General features: G+C 57.6%; 1 protein-coding gene across 2 annotated transcripts in view; it reads left to right on the top strand.

Moving 5' to 3' along the window:
- The first annotated feature begins 897 nt into the window (after positions 1–897).
- The window catches only part of STARD8 (StAR related lipid transfer domain containing 8), a 57070-nt gene continuing 42474 nt past the window's right edge, over positions 898–15493 (top strand). The window contains exons 1-2 of one of the 2 annotated variants that reach the window (XM_027807836.2): positions 898–1064; positions 5509–5542. In XM_027807836.2, coding sequence (XP_027663637.2) covers positions 1020–1064; positions 5509–5542 — 79 coding nt within the window. In that variant the 5' untranslated portion in view covers positions 898–1019. Of the gene's footprint in view, positions 1065–5508; positions 5543–12697; positions 12903–15493 lie in introns of those variants that run through there. The other variant, XM_055727508.1, reaches the window with a different exon arrangement.

The following is a 15493-nucleotide window of genomic DNA, read 5'->3' as shown; positions in this document are numbered from 1 at the left end:
CCAGGCACCAGTCTGGGGTGGGTGGTGGGCAGGAGCGGTGCTGCCAGCTTGCTGGGCATCCACCGCGTGTCCTGTGGGAGCGTGGCTCAGCCCGGGCGTCACTGGGCATCAACTTGCCATAGCTTTTTCTGAAATGATCACATATAACACCACTTGGTGGGGGTTTCTTATGTGCCTGCAAGATTCTAGCCTGGGGGGCCCTGTGCACTGGATGGCTCGAAAAAAAGCTTGTGGCATTGCCTTTTATCACTGTCCTTCTTGCAAACAAATGCTAAGCTCACCCACGTTTGCGAAAGGAAGCTCAGGAGCAGTGAATGGAGACGGAGCGAATGGCTAGGCCACATTTGATGACTGGGGAGTATTATTTCCTTATGTTTTTCTCCCTGCTGGGGTCAGACCTGCAGGCTTGCCGAGCAGTGCCTGCTGCTCTGTGTGAGGCTGGCCACAGCAGAGTGTGTGGGGGCTTGTTACGGGGGCATCCGGGCATGATGGTGTGACTGCGTGGGTACAGCTTGTCCCTCGGAGGGGGAGAGCGTCAGGAGCCCTCTCGAGCGCAGCTGTGACCGCTGCTGGGGCTGGAGTCAAAAGCTAAACTGTTCGGGGTTTGGGTTTCCAATGTCCTACATGTGCCTTTGACAGCCAGACTCCCATTTCTCCTGCTCTGGGGGCGTTTCTTTTCCCACTGCCTGGGAATGGGAGCACTGCTTGGTGTGTTTGAGGCAGGAAGGAAAGCCTGGAGCTGTTTAAAACTCACAATCTTCAGGGAATTTCAATCGCTGTCCAAGCCTGTTCACAACCAACTGAGTAACGGTGCAGGGTTTGAATCGCTGGCCCGCCTCCGCAGGCAGCACTGCCTCCTCCCTCCCTCCCTCCCTCCGCCCTGCCTGCGCCAGCTCTGCCCGCGCTGGGCTCTGCCCGCTGCCTGCCGCAGGCAGCACCCATGGGAGTGCCGGCGTGGGCTCTCCCTGGGGCTGCGGTCTAGGGGGGCTCTGTGCTTGCCACCCCCTGCCCAGCCCATCATGCCATTGCTGGATTTTTTCTGGGCTTGCTTCAAAAGAGCCAAGGTAAGCGACTGTCTATTTGAATGGTGTCCATCTTTCTGACAGCCTCCTAATTTCAGGAGAAGCTGCCAGAAGGGACAGCAGGGGAGGCATCTCTGGAGGGGCTGGGGCTTGCTTACAGTGCTTTTGACATCTGCTCCAGAGGGATGTCGTGTTGATGCCCCACACGCAATGTGAAAGGTTAATTTTGGATGGGCTGCATGTGATGCATTGGTCCATGCACGCTATATGCTCACCCACTACCCACCAGCCAGGTTACCCGTGCCCCGGCATGAGCAGCGCTGAGGGCAGGCAGGGTGCTGCACCTGGCCAAACACCGGTGTGTGCATGGGTGCCATGGTTATAATGCAATTATCAGTGGGCTGTGTGTGCTGCCAGCCGCCTGGCATGGTCAGCACAGGCCAGGCTGGGTCCTGCCACGGCACAGCTTGGGTGGTGCAGCTGGGCTGGGGGCACCCCTGCAAACGGGGGCTCACCTGGAGGCTGCTGGCATGACAGCAGGACCACACTGGGCTTTGCTGACCTGGAGGGATAGGGCAGCTGCGAGTGGGATGACAAAGGAACAGCGAGACTGGAGGCCTTGAGTTTTTAATTTCCTGCAGCAGTGGTTCTTGCGGCATCTGGTATTTTTCATTTGGGTTTAATTCCTCATCTGTCGCCTTAGTAGTGTGCAACTCTCTCTGACTGCCCTTGTTTGCTGTGTTGGCTTCATTGTATCACAGCCTGTTCCATGTGGTGGTACGTGGGCTAGGTAGATTTTGGAGGTGGTGTGAGTATGGGTCTCAGGAGCTTCAGACTGGAAAAAGCAGTAAAATCCCTTTACAAGCCGCGCTGTGCACCAGGCTGTGTCAAGCAAGTGGATCTGCCATGGTGAAATCAATGTGGAATGCACGCTGTTCCCCCGGGGTTTCAAGCAAAGCTTAAAATAGTTACATCTAAAAATGACATTTGTGAAATTCATTAATAATATTAGTAGCTGTCTTGTCCCAGCTGTCTCCAGAGAGTTTAGCAAGTCCTTGTTAACCCTCCTTGTCCCCACGAGCTGCGTGTTGTCACTGCCAGCGTACTCATGGTAGCACGGAGATGGAGCCCGGGTCCTGCATCCCACCTTGCAGAGCTGCAGCCCCCAAAGGGTCCAGCCTGGCCCGCGCTGGGGTGCCTTACACCCGCTGACTTTGGTGAAGTTGAAGGCAACCAGCAGATGGCTGGCTTCAGCCTGTCACCTCAAGCCGGACAAGGGGCCAGGGGCCGAGTGGGCATGGGTGGCAGGGAGGTGGCAGAGAGCTGCTGATAACTGTGACATGGCTTCTGCCCTCGCTGTCCCCATCCCCCCGCCCCCCCCACCCCATCCCCCCCCGCCCCCGGCTGCAGCTGCTCCTCTGGCTGCAGCCCCGGGCAGCACACAGGGCATCTCCCCACCCCGACACATTCCTGGCCTCCCTCCCTGTCTGAGGATACTTGCCCATCTGAACATTCCGAATTTACTAATTAAGCTGATATTTGTACTTTTGCAGGATGCCTGGAGCAGTGTGGGGACTGAGTGTGGGCAAAAGTCATTCATGGGTCTGGGAGTAAATTTGTCCTTTGAGTCTGGGGCAGTTCCTCCTCACTGTCACCCCAGGCACTGCGGTATCATGGCCAGGGGACTGTGACAAGGGAAACACTAGGCAATCAGAGGCTCCAGGAGGTATTTGGTACTTGACTCTTTGCCATGAGATAGGTGGCCTTTACACTCCACCCGAGCAGAACAAGGGTGCAAGCCCCTTAGCTCACCACCTCCAGCTACCTGCCATGGGGAAAAAAAATAAATCTGTTTCAGTAAGTGTAGGCAAAGTGGTGCTTCCCTTGGACTGGTGGCCCAGCAGTGAAGGATGGGGACTCTTCCTGGATGGCAGCTTCCCTGATGCTCAGAGGCGAGGGCCAAAATGATGTTTCTGATTTTTGTGCTCCCTCGTTATCTCAGCCCATGAGGCTCTTGTCAAACATGGCATCACAAAACCCCAGATAAATGGAGCTAAGGGTCTCCCTGTTAGATGTTACAGGAGTCTTCTTCCTAAGTTCGGGAGTGGTTGTGCTCTTCGTGCAGTTCCCCGTGCTGGTTTTAAGCTTCCCGTTGCTCTGCCTGCAGCAACACAAGTCTGGTGGACACTTCATTTCTCTCTTCTTCTATTGGCAGACTTCTGTTTCCATATTTCCACTTCAATTCTACAGCAGCCGCCCCCCACAAGCAAACAAGACCTGGCTGATGCCTGCCTGGGTCCCACAAGTGCTGGACAAGCCACTAGGAGGCTTTGGGAGAGGAGCAGCTGGGGAGCGGCTCTACCCATCTGGAGCCAAGAGCTGCTCCCAGGCCCGAGCAGCTGGGTGGGCTTCGGGGCCAGCTGGCCCCCCAGGAAGCCGAAGGGACAGAGAACACCACCTTTCTGATTTCCCTTGGTGAGCACTGATGGTCTCGCATGCAGCTGAGGCTTCTGCTTCAGCCTGGTTTCCCGTTTTCCTCCCCGTGCCAGTGTTGCTCAGCTACTTGCCCTGAACAGCGGAGGAATTTCTTGGAGAGGGAGAAACATGCAGGGCTCTGTCTGTGGGATTAAAGCTTTCCAGGTTAAATGAGGTGGAGCTGTGGCTGGTGAAAGATTTCATGGGAAAAAGGCATTAGGGCTAAGACATGACAGCAAGGGAGAGACGGCTCCCCATAGCAGCCTTAGCACTGGGACCAGCTATCCCTGCCCTTGCTGTGGGCTGGGAGAGCAGCCCTACCTCATCCCCTGCCAGCCCTGCTCCCACTCCGTGGGCATCAACTGCATGTGCTGGCTGCAAGGCTGATGTTTTCAGAGCTTGTGATAAGAGACATGATAGGTGTCCCAGTGATCATCTCCCTGTCCAAACATTTTCAGCCCTGATGCTCTCCAGGTGCCCACATGCTGCCAGGTTGGGGCTCAGGCGTCTGCCCAGGCGCTTGCTGAGGAGGACAGAGCCGAGCACACCGCTGGAGCCATGGCTCCCTGCACTCCTCCCCAGTGGGAACAGATTCAGCGATGCCAAACGAGCCACAGGACACCGGTGGCCTCCCCATGCAAACGCGGGCATGCTGTGAGGTTGCAGTGGTAACCCTGGTCCTGTTGATGGGCACCTCTTGGGCAGGTGCTGTGGCAGAAGCCTGGCAGCAGGGAGATGGTTAAGCCCCCCCGCCCCAGGTCATCCCCAGCCCTGCTGCCCGGGCAGGAAGAGGGTTCCCGGGTGGCCCGTGGGAAAGGCCGGCTCAGCAGTGCTGCATTCCTGCAGCGATCCCGCTGCCCTGCCGGCACCTCTGGCCCTGCGCGGCAGGGCTGCGGCTGTGCTGTGGGGGGCTCGCCAGGGTCTGGGGAGGGGCGTGGGGAGGTTGCCAGGCTCTGCGCTTGCCTTGGGACCTGGGCAGTGCCAGGACCCTCCGCCACCTCCACCTCCGTGCAAATTGCTGTCACCTCCCATGTGCTGGCGAGGCTCTGCTGTCTGTAAATCCCATTTCCCTTGGCTTTGCCCCCACATAAACTATCCCCAGGCAAGAGGCAGCCCCTGTGCATGGTGCTGGTGGCCCCTTCCCCACCCTGGGTGCTGTGCCCATGAAGAGGCCTGGGGAGCGAGAGGCCAGCCTGCTTTCAGCTTTTCTTTTTTTTATTTTCCTCCTTTCTTTATTGTTGCCTTTCCGTGCCTGCAGGCACCTTTGTATGCTCTGCTTCCAGACCTGCTGCGATTAAAATATGGACATCTCCACTGCCATCTGTGCAGCTGCACAGGTACCAAGGGACATGTTCGGGGGGACGCCAGCCCAGTGCTTCCTCCACCAGAGTGAGGGTCTGCCCCACAGCTTCGCCATCAGAGGGTCCAGAGCCAGGCCCAGCTCCAGCATAGGAGCGGACATGGGTGTGATGCACGGTGCGCGGTGCATGGGCTGTGGGTGGCTCAAGGGTGTCACCTATGGTGCAGAGCAGAGCACCACGGTCCATGCTTTTGGAGGAAAAGACTGCGTCCTCCAACCTCTGTTTTTATCCCTTGCTGTGGGTCTGACAGCCCTGTCTCTTCTCTGGCAGCTTTGCAGCATCCTTGTGAAGCTGTCAGGCAGAAAGGTCCATCTCTCCAGCCCCATCTCTCTCCCTGGCTCCCTCGCCTGCCCCATGGATGCAGATCTCCTAGTCCTGGCTGCCGTTCCTCCTCCGATGGCTTCCAGGAGGCCAGGAGCCATGGTGGTGGACGCATGCTGGGCACACTGCATTTGCCCAGTGCTGTGGCCTTTGCTAGAACTCTGCTTATCCTTAGAGCTGCAGCAACCACCGCCAGTGGCAGCCCCTCTCCTGGCAGAGGGGAGGCTGGAGTGGGGACTGAACATAAGTGTGAGTGGTAGGAGTCCATGAATGTGAAAATCAAAAGGATAACAAAATTATTTCTGTGCTTTTTTTCTTTGTTTTCACAGTGCTTCACATTGCTAGAAGATAAAAAAGATGCAGGTAAGCTGCGACAATGTTTTTTGGGGTAGGAATGCCTTTGCTTTGGGGTGGGCAGGGGTTACGGGAAGAGGTCTGTCCCCTTGCTGGGCTACCGGATTATTCTGCCAGTGCTATGATTTTCCCCCTAAACTTCTATTTTTCAAAGGGGTAGCAAAGGCAATAGGTGTGAGGCACTGCCAGCCAGGGCACCCACCCAGCCCCAGCTCGGTCCCCAGCAGGCACCCCCACAAGACATGCCCAGCCCCTCTTTTGCCCCATCCCTTCCCCACTCTGGCTGAAACTGCGGCTTGGCCATATGTTGCAGTAATCACCAGGTAGTGGCATGAAATCCCAGTTGCTGTGTGTGCAGGGGAGTCCTGCAGAGAGGCATGAGCCCCCTTGCTGGCGTGCGTGCGCTGTCATAGCTGTGCCGACGTGGTGAGCTGTTCAACAAGCACAGCACAGCCCGGCAGCAGCTCTGCTCCTTTCTCTTTCCTTTTCAATTCTTCTCTTCTTTGTGGGTGAACAACTTTGTGCTCCACAGATAATCTCATTAGGAGTTGCAGAGCGTGGAAACTGCCATGCCATAGGAAGGAGGAGGGTCTCCCCTGGCTTGCAGCCACCTCAGCTTTGTGTGATTGAGATGTCTCACCAGTGACAGCTGGACTGATCCATGGTTATTGTGCATGTGTCCATGGGCTGCTTCTGCCCTAACTATCCCTCTGCAAAGGTGGGAGGAAAGGCTGGGGGTCGGGGCCCACCCTGCCATGGGAGGCTTGTGGGTGCTGGCGAGGCTGGGGGCTGGTAGTCTGCGGGAGGAAGAGGAGGAGGTGTGTGCCTGTGAGGTTGGGGACCAGGGATGGGGACGGGGCTATGGGCTCCCAGATGGAGCACAGCCAGCTGCTTGTTTTAAGAACACTGCAGGGCAGCCACTGCCAAGCGTGTCTGAAACGGTGCTGCCGGTCCTGGCTGCTGCTTTGCCGACTGCAAAGAAATGCTCTGGATCTTGTTTTGTCCTTGTGTTCCACCCTGGAGAAACAGCCGTGCTGCCAAGCGTGGCCCAGCTCGTGGGAAAGATGGGTAGAGGTCCTGTATTTTATAACGTCACTGCTTGGTGGCATGGAGAGTCTTTGCTCAGTGTCATCTTCAGAAGTAATCCTGGCCCAGCCCTACAGTCAGCTTGTGTCACTGGCTCTCAGCAGCTCTGGAAGCGGAGGGACCCTGGAGTGCTCCTCTGCCCTGCGCTGGCTCCTCTGCTGCGGGCACAGAGCTCAGAGCAGCCCCCGAAGCCGATGGCTCTTGGTGGCGAAGGGAGGAGCGGTGCTGCCCATGCTGCTGGCCAGAGCCTCCAGTGCTGTGAAAAGGGAAATGCCGCCTTACAGGGAGCCTGTGGGATGTGCCCGGGGATCTCCGAGCAGTTCCCCTAATCAGAGGGCAATGTTTTTCACCCACATAAGGGTGAGGTGAGCACAGGAGCCCAGGAGCACAGGAAAGCTCTGGGCAACAAGAGGTGCTTTGTGAACAGAGCTCCAGAGGTAATCCTGGGTGGTCTCTCTTGCCCTTTCACCAGAGTGATTAAGAATCAAGAGCTTGTTAAAAAGGGTTAAAGAGCCCTGTGCAAGGGAATGGGCAGGGAAGACTCCTACAGATCACATCTACGGCTAGGCTTCTGGGGAGAAAAGTGATTACAGGTTTTTTTCCCCTTGGTTAAAACTGCCTGTAAAATCTAAGTTTCTCCTAGTGAAGGCTCAGCAACATTCACAACAAACCCAGCTGACACCGTCTTGGCCACTTGTCCACATCCCAGCCTGATGAGCTCCATGCTGCTGGAGGGATGCTCAGCCGTCACGGTGTCAGGCTTGTGTAGGGGTCTGAGGGCAGGAGAAGCAGGACCCCTTGTGTATGTGAGCAGCTGCGTGGTTTTATGCTGAGGGATTTATCACCTGTGATTCGATGCATCGGCTGGAGCCGTAGCAGGCTGCTCTGCATCACTGCAGTCCACGACAGCACGGTGCCTGGTGGAGTGTGGTTGAAGCTCTGCCTTTCACATGAATCATGCTGGACTTGGAGCCAACCTGCGGTCAGTTCATACCCTCTGCTGGGGTTTTTGAAGCTCTGAGAAGAGGCCAGTGCAGTTGCTTGCTGTCCTCTTAGCTGATTGTCCCTAGAAGATGTTCTGACAAATGGGTCACTTAAGGAAACATTCAGACAGTGGTCTCAGGAGACATCATTCCCTTCCCTGATGACTTTTTAGTCTCCTTGGGGTGGGTGCCCAGAGGACCTCAGCTCTCAACACAATGGCATGAGGCCGGATGGAGTTGGTTCTGTGTTTGTCCTGGTAACTGTTGGGAACGTGCCTCTCCTGGCTTTTCCATTGCTTCCCAGAGCCTGGCCCTGATTCCCCCTATGGTAGCGCGGCTCTCCCAGGACACCCAGCAAGCTCCGGAGCTGCTGCCCAAGGTACAGCCAGAACCGTTCCCAGCGCCCAGGCTCCGTCCCTGCCTGGAGCAGCCGGGAGCTAGGGCTGTGCTGCCACGGCCCCTTCCCTGAATGCCAGCTGTATGAAGTCGCTGCAGCTTCCCACTGTTATTAAAATAGCTGGGTATGCTGTGCTCAGCTCCCCAGTGGAAAACAACTTGGATGTCATCTGCCTTCTTGGAGGTAACATTTCAGCTGGAGGACATGGGGACTCGGTCTCCTCCTGGCAGCGGCTGCCAGCCCAGAGGGGCATCGCCAATGCCTGTGCCAGCAGCGAGTGCCAAGGGAGCTGGTGGACAGTTGTCACCCGTAACCCACCTCCACGGGCAGTCACAGTCTCTCAGACAGTTTGCATCGAAGGAAAAATCCCAGGACTTTGATTTTTGAGACAAACCAGCCAAAGCTGTACAGTAGGCTACCCATGCAGTGGCAGGACCCCACCTCGCACTGCCATGTGGTCCCCTCCTGCAGGCAACCCCAGGCTGTGTGGGACGGCTGAGCAGTCCCAGCTGGGGCCAGATTTCCATGGATTTCCCAACCCTCCGCTTCCTCTCTGATACTCATTTCCCGTGTATTGTTCTGGACAAAGCAGAAAGGAAAGGCTTGCAGACCAGCCATTAAGGTGAAAAAGGCATCCTCCAAATAAATCCCTGCTGACAGCAGCATCAGGCCTCTCCAGAAGTAGGATCGGGAGCATGCTCTGCAAATGTCATTAAGTAGTGGCTGCCTCTAGCTGCTGAGGGACAGGGACTGAGCTAATGGCTTCTTTCAGGGCAGCCAGGCATGAGGTTGTCACATGTGGGAATTTGTCACGTGTGGGAATTTGTCACTCGTGGGAGGTGTCACATGTGGAATTTGTCACACGTGGGAGATGGTCATGCATGGAAGGTGTCACACGTGACACATTCCACGTGTGACGAATTCCACGCGTGGCCACCTCCCACGTGTGACAAATTCCACGTGTGACACCCCTCCCCGGTGGGACCCTTCCCCGGCGGGACTCACCCCCCGCGCGTGACACACATACACACACACCCCCCCCACGCATGACCCTCCCCCGGTGGGGGACCCCCCCTGTGAGACAACCCCCCTCCACGCGGGACCCACCCCACCCCCCCACCCCCCGGCAGGACCCGCTCCCGGCGGGACCTTCCCCTGGCAAATTCCTAGTGGAATTTGTCACACATGGAATTTGTCACACGTAGAATTTGTCTCGTGTGGGAGGTGTCACGCATGGAATTTGTCGCGCGTGGGAGGTGTCACGCATGGGAGGTGTCATGCGTGGGGGTGCGCTGCCAGGGGCCGGGCTTTCTGAAATTACTGAAATTGCTGCTTACCTGTGACAGACCCTCCCGTGCCCCACTCCCGGGCTCCCCCCTCACAGGGTTTGCCACTTGATGTGACCTGTGCAGGTGCTGTAGCAGAGCCGGGAGGGTCTCTGAGCATCTTTGCCCCTGTGAGCTCCTATCAGCTGAGCCTGGGTTTCCCACTGGAGCCGGCAGAAGCCCCCTGGGGGTGGAAGCACCCCCTTTGCCCTCCTCCCCATCTGGGCAGGATAAGCTATCTGCGCCTGTGCCCTTCACAACCTGAGATGCTCTGTCCTCAGCTGCTGGGGAGTGTTTAATTCGGGGAACTGTGGATCTGGCCCAATAATCCGTCTTTTTCAGCACCATATTGTCTGAGCTTCCCAGCCGTGGCAGAAATGTTCAGTGTGCATCTCTCGGTGTGATCTGTTCCTCAGAATAAGCCTTCACCCATAGCTGCAGCGTGGCCTGGCCAGTTTTCCCGCTGGATCTCACCCATAGCAGGGGAGGGTTTGAGTGCTGGCAGGCGAGTGGGCAGCATGGGCAGCAGAAGCCAGGCTGCAGTGCGGGCAGCATGAATGGATTCCCAAAAATGTCTTGACCTGTGGCTTGGGCTGGGCTGCATCTGTGTGCTGCCTTCCCTGGTAGCTCAGGACTGAACCTGGCTTTTGCTGAGTGCGTGTGGCTGGGGGGGGCTGCCTTGGGGTAGGCACAGCTCTTCTGGGGTCCCGTTTATGGTCCCCTCTAAGGGCCAGGCCAGGGTTACTCCTTTGAGCCCATTACTGGAGCTTTCCCAGGTTTAGGTCTGGGTGTCCCGAGCAGCTGGGTGGCTCCTGCCCTCCCTGCTGGGAGGAGGAAGAGGCAGCTCCCCAGCCTGTTCACCCTTCCTGGTATTTTTTCCTAGTATCCAGCCAGCCCCAAAAGGCCATTGTTGAATTTTTTTCTTGTCCCTTCTCAGCAACACCCTTTGGACCATCCTAAACAGCCTCTCTCTTCTTGCTGGTGGTGGCTGTCCAGGTGCTGGGCAGGGCACCTCCAGCCCCCCCGAGCATCCCGCTCCAGGCTCTTCTATCCCTTCAGTCCCCCTGCATTAATGCCTTTGCCAGGCACCCGGGTGAGCGGACACGTGTGCACAGGCGCACACTGGGCACCTTGTGCAGGCGGCGGGGCAGCCTGCAGGCGCTCTGCCATTCCTCGGCAATATGCTGGGAACTATTAATATCGCCAGGCGTGAATGTGGCTCATTCATGGGGCGGCACGGGAGGAGCATGCAGTATGCGCGATTTCTGCTCCTCCCAGCATCCGTCCCGGCAGCACAGCCTCGGCTTTCCAAGCGTCAGCGGGACGAGTGGGCACCCGGCGCTTCAGTCCTGCCCTCTTTGTTCATAGTTCACTGTCTCCGGGAGGTTTCCTGCCTTTCTGCCCCCACACCCTCCCTGTTCCTGCTCTGCATGAGGAAATGAGTGGAAGAATGCTTGAAATCCTCCTTTGTGCTGAGCGCTTTTTCCACTGGCCATCACTGTGCTGCTTGGGGCCACCGGCTCTGACCCACCGCGGTGTCAGGCGAGAGGCAGCCCCTGGCAGCATGAAGGGTTGTGAGCTCTGCCCTTGCCCAGCCACGCTCCCTGCACTGGGAATGCTGCTGTGTCTTTCTGCCTCTGCCCCTTTCCCACTTACATGGCCAGAGTGAAATAGCAATCTCGGCCAGCCCCTGGGGTGCTGGCTTGGTGGTCAGCACCCCAAGGCTGTGCACCCATCCAGAGGTTTTGCTCACCCTCCATCCCTTTCTGTCACCTTCCCCAGCAGCTGGGAGCAGCACATGTGGATGTTGGTTACTTCTGGGGGTCAAGGCTCAGCTGGGTTCCTCGTAACCTGACCCCCCCCTCTGACCCCTTGTCTGCCTACAGCTCTGTAGCAGGGTGCTTGCAGCCTTCATTGCTTTTAGTGACCTCCCACTGATGTCCACCAGCACCGATCGACGGCCTCTCCCTTTGCCAGGGCTGACTGTGGCGGTGGCACTGGCTCCTCACTCCTCAGCGGCAGGAGCCCTTGGACCCCCTGCCCACTGCCCAGCCTCTGGCTGGCAAGAGGCTCCCTCACACAAAGCTGTATGGAGACGTCCAAGTCAACAAGGGCCTCATTGAGAGGGCTGCTGCCGAGAGCCCCTTCCCTGCGGAGGCGAGGGCTGTGGTGTGCAGATGGCTCTACAGGGCTGGGGGGGGGGAGCAGAGGCAGTTGGGAGGTTGGTGGGAGGAGGGTCAGGAGCTTGGGGCTCAGGAAGGCAAGAAGGAGATGTACATCAAAAGCCTCTCAGACTATCAAAACAATGGAAAAAGCCTGGTTTTCTTGTCTTGATCCTCACACGTTAGGGTGCTTGGGCAGCACTCCAATAAGTAATTTAAAGAGAAAAGCTGGTTTGTGGCAATGTACCTGCTCTCTCTCTTGCTTTTCTGGTCACCCCATGCCAAATCACTGCCTGTCTCTCCCTGTGTTGCATCTTTGTTCACGATCAAGCCTCTTGCTCAGCGTCCTGTCACTTCCCCCCACACTCTCCCTCCTCTCTGCTTCTCCCTCCACACTCGGGCTGGTGCTTCCTGACCTTCAGCCCTTTTGCCTGAATTTTCTTCCTTCATGTCCACCTTAAACAATGTTTTTTCCACCTCTTAGCTCCCCCTGTTCCAGACCCTATCCCCGTTTTCTCCTTTGCCTTCCTGCAAATAGTCAGTGGCTGGTCCTGCCTGACATCTGGCACCCAGAAGCCAGGCTGCATGGCGTGCACCGTGGGGGATCTCCCTCACCCTGGGCTGCTGAGGCGGTACCTGCCCAGCAAGGAAATCCCCCGCAGCAGGGGGGGTGCGGATTTTTGGGAAAACAAGTCTGGTGAGAGCAGCCTCTTGGTGCCTTGCTGTGGCTTTTGCCACCTGCTTGCTTTGATGAGCAGGGAGGGCTAGGAACAACTGGGCATCCGTCCAGGAACTGTCCTGGGGGAGCAGCCTGAGGGACCCTCGTGGGAGCGCAATTGGGCTGCAGCTCTTTGGTGTCCTTGCTCTAGAGCCCCCAGCCCGCTCCAGGGGAGGCCAGGCCAGGCCCTGCAGTTGCCGCTGCCAGTCTGGGAGGGGAGGGAGGGCGATGGCTGAAGGGGCGGGGGGGTGTGGGCAGCCCCCTCCCCAGCCTGCAGCGGCTGCGGCTCCGGGGTTTGGCTTGTCCCCGCGCGCCTGGCGCAGCCCTGGGACCTTCAGCCTCGCTGCTGGGGACCGGCACTAGGGACCGGCACTGGGACCCCTCTTGGCTCGGCAGCGCCACCGCGTCGCTGGGCCGGGCTGGCCCCGGGGGGGCGGCGGGATCGCGGGGGCGGGCGGATCGCGGGGGCGGACCGAGCCCCGCACCTGCCGCGGCCGCGCTCACACCGACAACAGCCGGAGCCGCGGCAGGCACAGCCCGACACCCCCCCGGCGGCGGCGCCAGGGACAAGGGGTCCGGCCCCCCATCCTCCCCCTCCCCCTCCCCCTCCCCCCCCCCCCCCCCCCAACCCTCCGGCTCGCCGGGGCTCAGCTCCCCGCCCGCCCCGCGGTTTGACGGCGGCGCAGCACAGCCTGACGGTAAATGCGCACCCGCGCCTGGTGCGGGCGGGGGGCCCGTGTGCGGGGGTGGGTTTGGGGGGGCATCCGGCGGGCTGCGGGGGGCGGCTGCGGGGGGCTCCGCCGCAGATGGAGCCGCTGCCGGCCGCGGCGGGGCTGTTACCTGTGGCTGGGCACCGCGTGTCTGCGCAGACACGGTCCGGTGCGAGGGGGCTCTTGCTGTAGCCGGGGAAGCTGGGAGCTGGTGTGTTCCCTGATATCCTGGAGCTGTTAGTTGGATCCCCGTCATTCCCGGGAATCTCAGCAGCGTGCGGGGCCAGAATCCGCAGCTTCCACTGGAGCTGCTTGTTCTGTGACTGGCCTGTCCGCTGCCAGCACCCCAGTGCTCTGCGAATGGGGGGTGCGGGTGGGCTTGTCGCCAAAGTCGGGGATAAGAAAGCTCCTTGAAAAACGTAGCACTGAGAAGCAGGCATTCCTAATATTGCAGCACTGGATGCACATTCGGTGGGATGCATCCAGTGCTGCAATACAGGAATGCCGCTTCCCAATGCTACGTTGGTGTTAAGGTGTTTTCTTTTTGCCGATGTCGGTGACAGGCTGGCTGTGGGTTTTGGGCTGTCTGGAGTTTCTCAGGGCTACTCTTCCCCCTCCTCTAGCTGGGATTACTGACAATTAAAGCGGTGATTGGAGAAGCACGGATTTTCCATCTGATCCAGAAAGTCAGTGAGTTCATGGAAAAACTGCATTGACGTCAGTCAGGAGGCTTCGGATCCGGCCCTTTCGCTATAGCGGGGGGAGGCTGGACTCGGCGTGCAGGCTCCTGGCACTGTGGGCATGTGTTCCCAGTCAATCGTCTCTCTTGGAGACCTTCAGTAGAAATGGGCAGGTTTGCTGTGTGTGCATAGTTTGTCACGTTGTGAGCTAGCACTGATCTGTCGGAGCGTGCTGCCAAGGTGAGATGCTGTTTTATCAGGGGTTCTTTGATCGTGACTAACTTAAACACCATCTCTTTGTGCGTTTGGTCTTGTGGTTTGTGTTTTGGAACAGCTTCTTGGTGCAGAGGGCAGAGGAACCTCTTCTTTTAAAGAGCTTCGTATGGTCCCAGGATGTCCCAGCACGTATCGTGATGTTATTGGCAGGAGTTTGCATTCTTTTCCATGTGCATACTTGAATTCTTATCAATGAATATGCTTTTTTCTGTTTACATTTTAACAGAAACGCAGTTAAGAGAGGTAGCAGTGCTGCTGGAGCAGGCACAGCAGCCACTCGCTGCTCTGCACACATGTCCCAGCGGGCCTGCTTCTCGCCGTGAGCTGGTCAGGGAGCATGGTGAACCCCATCAGCCTCGCTCCATTCTTGTAGGGAAAAAAATTAGCTCCCGTCCTTATGCCAAAAGCTCGTCAGTAATTTTGGTATGTGACAAAGCATCAAGTCCCAGTGCAGAGCAAGTATCAAACCTGGCTTCTGAGGCGGCACTCACATTCACTTCATGTACTCGTGCTTCCTCTGGAAATACTTTTCTAATGAAAGACTGGCTGAAAAAATCCAGTGCTTCTCTTAAACATTCCTCATCTGCATTGCCTCAAATGTCCAAAACTGAGCATATGCATGGGACAGGGTGCCAGCAGTTTAGTTTTGTAAGATAAAAAAATATGGTTATGCCTAAGGGTGCTTCAGTACTTCCTCTTGGTTTTTGTAATAATTTCAAAAAGATTTGAAGGTTCTCAAAGTCACTTGAAGTCAGGCAGGGGAAAGATAGGTTGCCCTTTCCCTGAGGGTGTAGCAGAGGTTGCTGCATGACTTTGCACCGAAGGAACAAGCTGGCAAGTTGGCTGGCACCGAGCCCCACAGGTGCTGCAGGCAGTGCCGAGAGCAGGTCGCCTGGCCCCTCTGTGCCACAGTGGAGCCTGGCAGTGGTGGTGGGGAAGCAGAAGGGGAGCTGCTGGAAGCCAGGTGCTGCCCTGGCTTTGCTTGCCTGGTGAACCCGGTAAATCATCCCCCAGTAGAGAGGAGAACCAAGTCTTCTTCCTTAAGCTGTTCATTGCTTGAAGACCCTGAAACGGTTTGCCTGTTGCAGGGGTTTGCAGGCTTGCATTTATTTGCACTTTGCGTGTTTTTGGAAGAGCTTTTATGTTCGGAGGTATGTGGGAGTTTAATCCTCCAAATACAGGCAGTGTGTTGGCGGGGAGGCTGTGGGGGCGAGAAATGCCTCCTGGCATGGTCAGTGCCAGGGAGCTGCGAGGGTCCTGTGGGACAGTGGGACCTTCCCCGGGGCTGCCCAGCCCAGTGTTGTATCACATAACACGAGTATCTCCTTCCATCTCCGCCAGCCTGATAATGGAGGTGTTGCTCCATTCCTCTGCCCACCAGATTTGGTGAAGCATGCTACTGCCAGAGCCCAGGGATGAAAGCTGAGCTGGTTTTGCAGTATAAAAGGCTTTCAGGGGCAGCATGTGGGCTGCAAAGGCTGGGATGATGTTGGTTTTGCGAGGCTGCCCGCCCCATGCCGTGCCCGTGCTGGTGGCACAGCAGTGGCATGCTGAGGCGAGAGGAGCTGCCTGGAGCAGCAGCACCCTGAGCCATGGGTGCTGCCGAAACTGCCCGGGGCCAGC

The sequence above is a fragment of the Falco cherrug genome, chromosome 15 (assembly GCF_023634085.1).
Source record: "Falco cherrug isolate bFalChe1 chromosome 15, bFalChe1.pri, whole genome shotgun sequence".
NCBI lineage: Eukaryota > Metazoa > Chordata > Aves > Falconiformes > Falconidae > Falco > Falco cherrug.
This window is presented reverse-complemented; position numbering and strand designations above follow the sequence as displayed.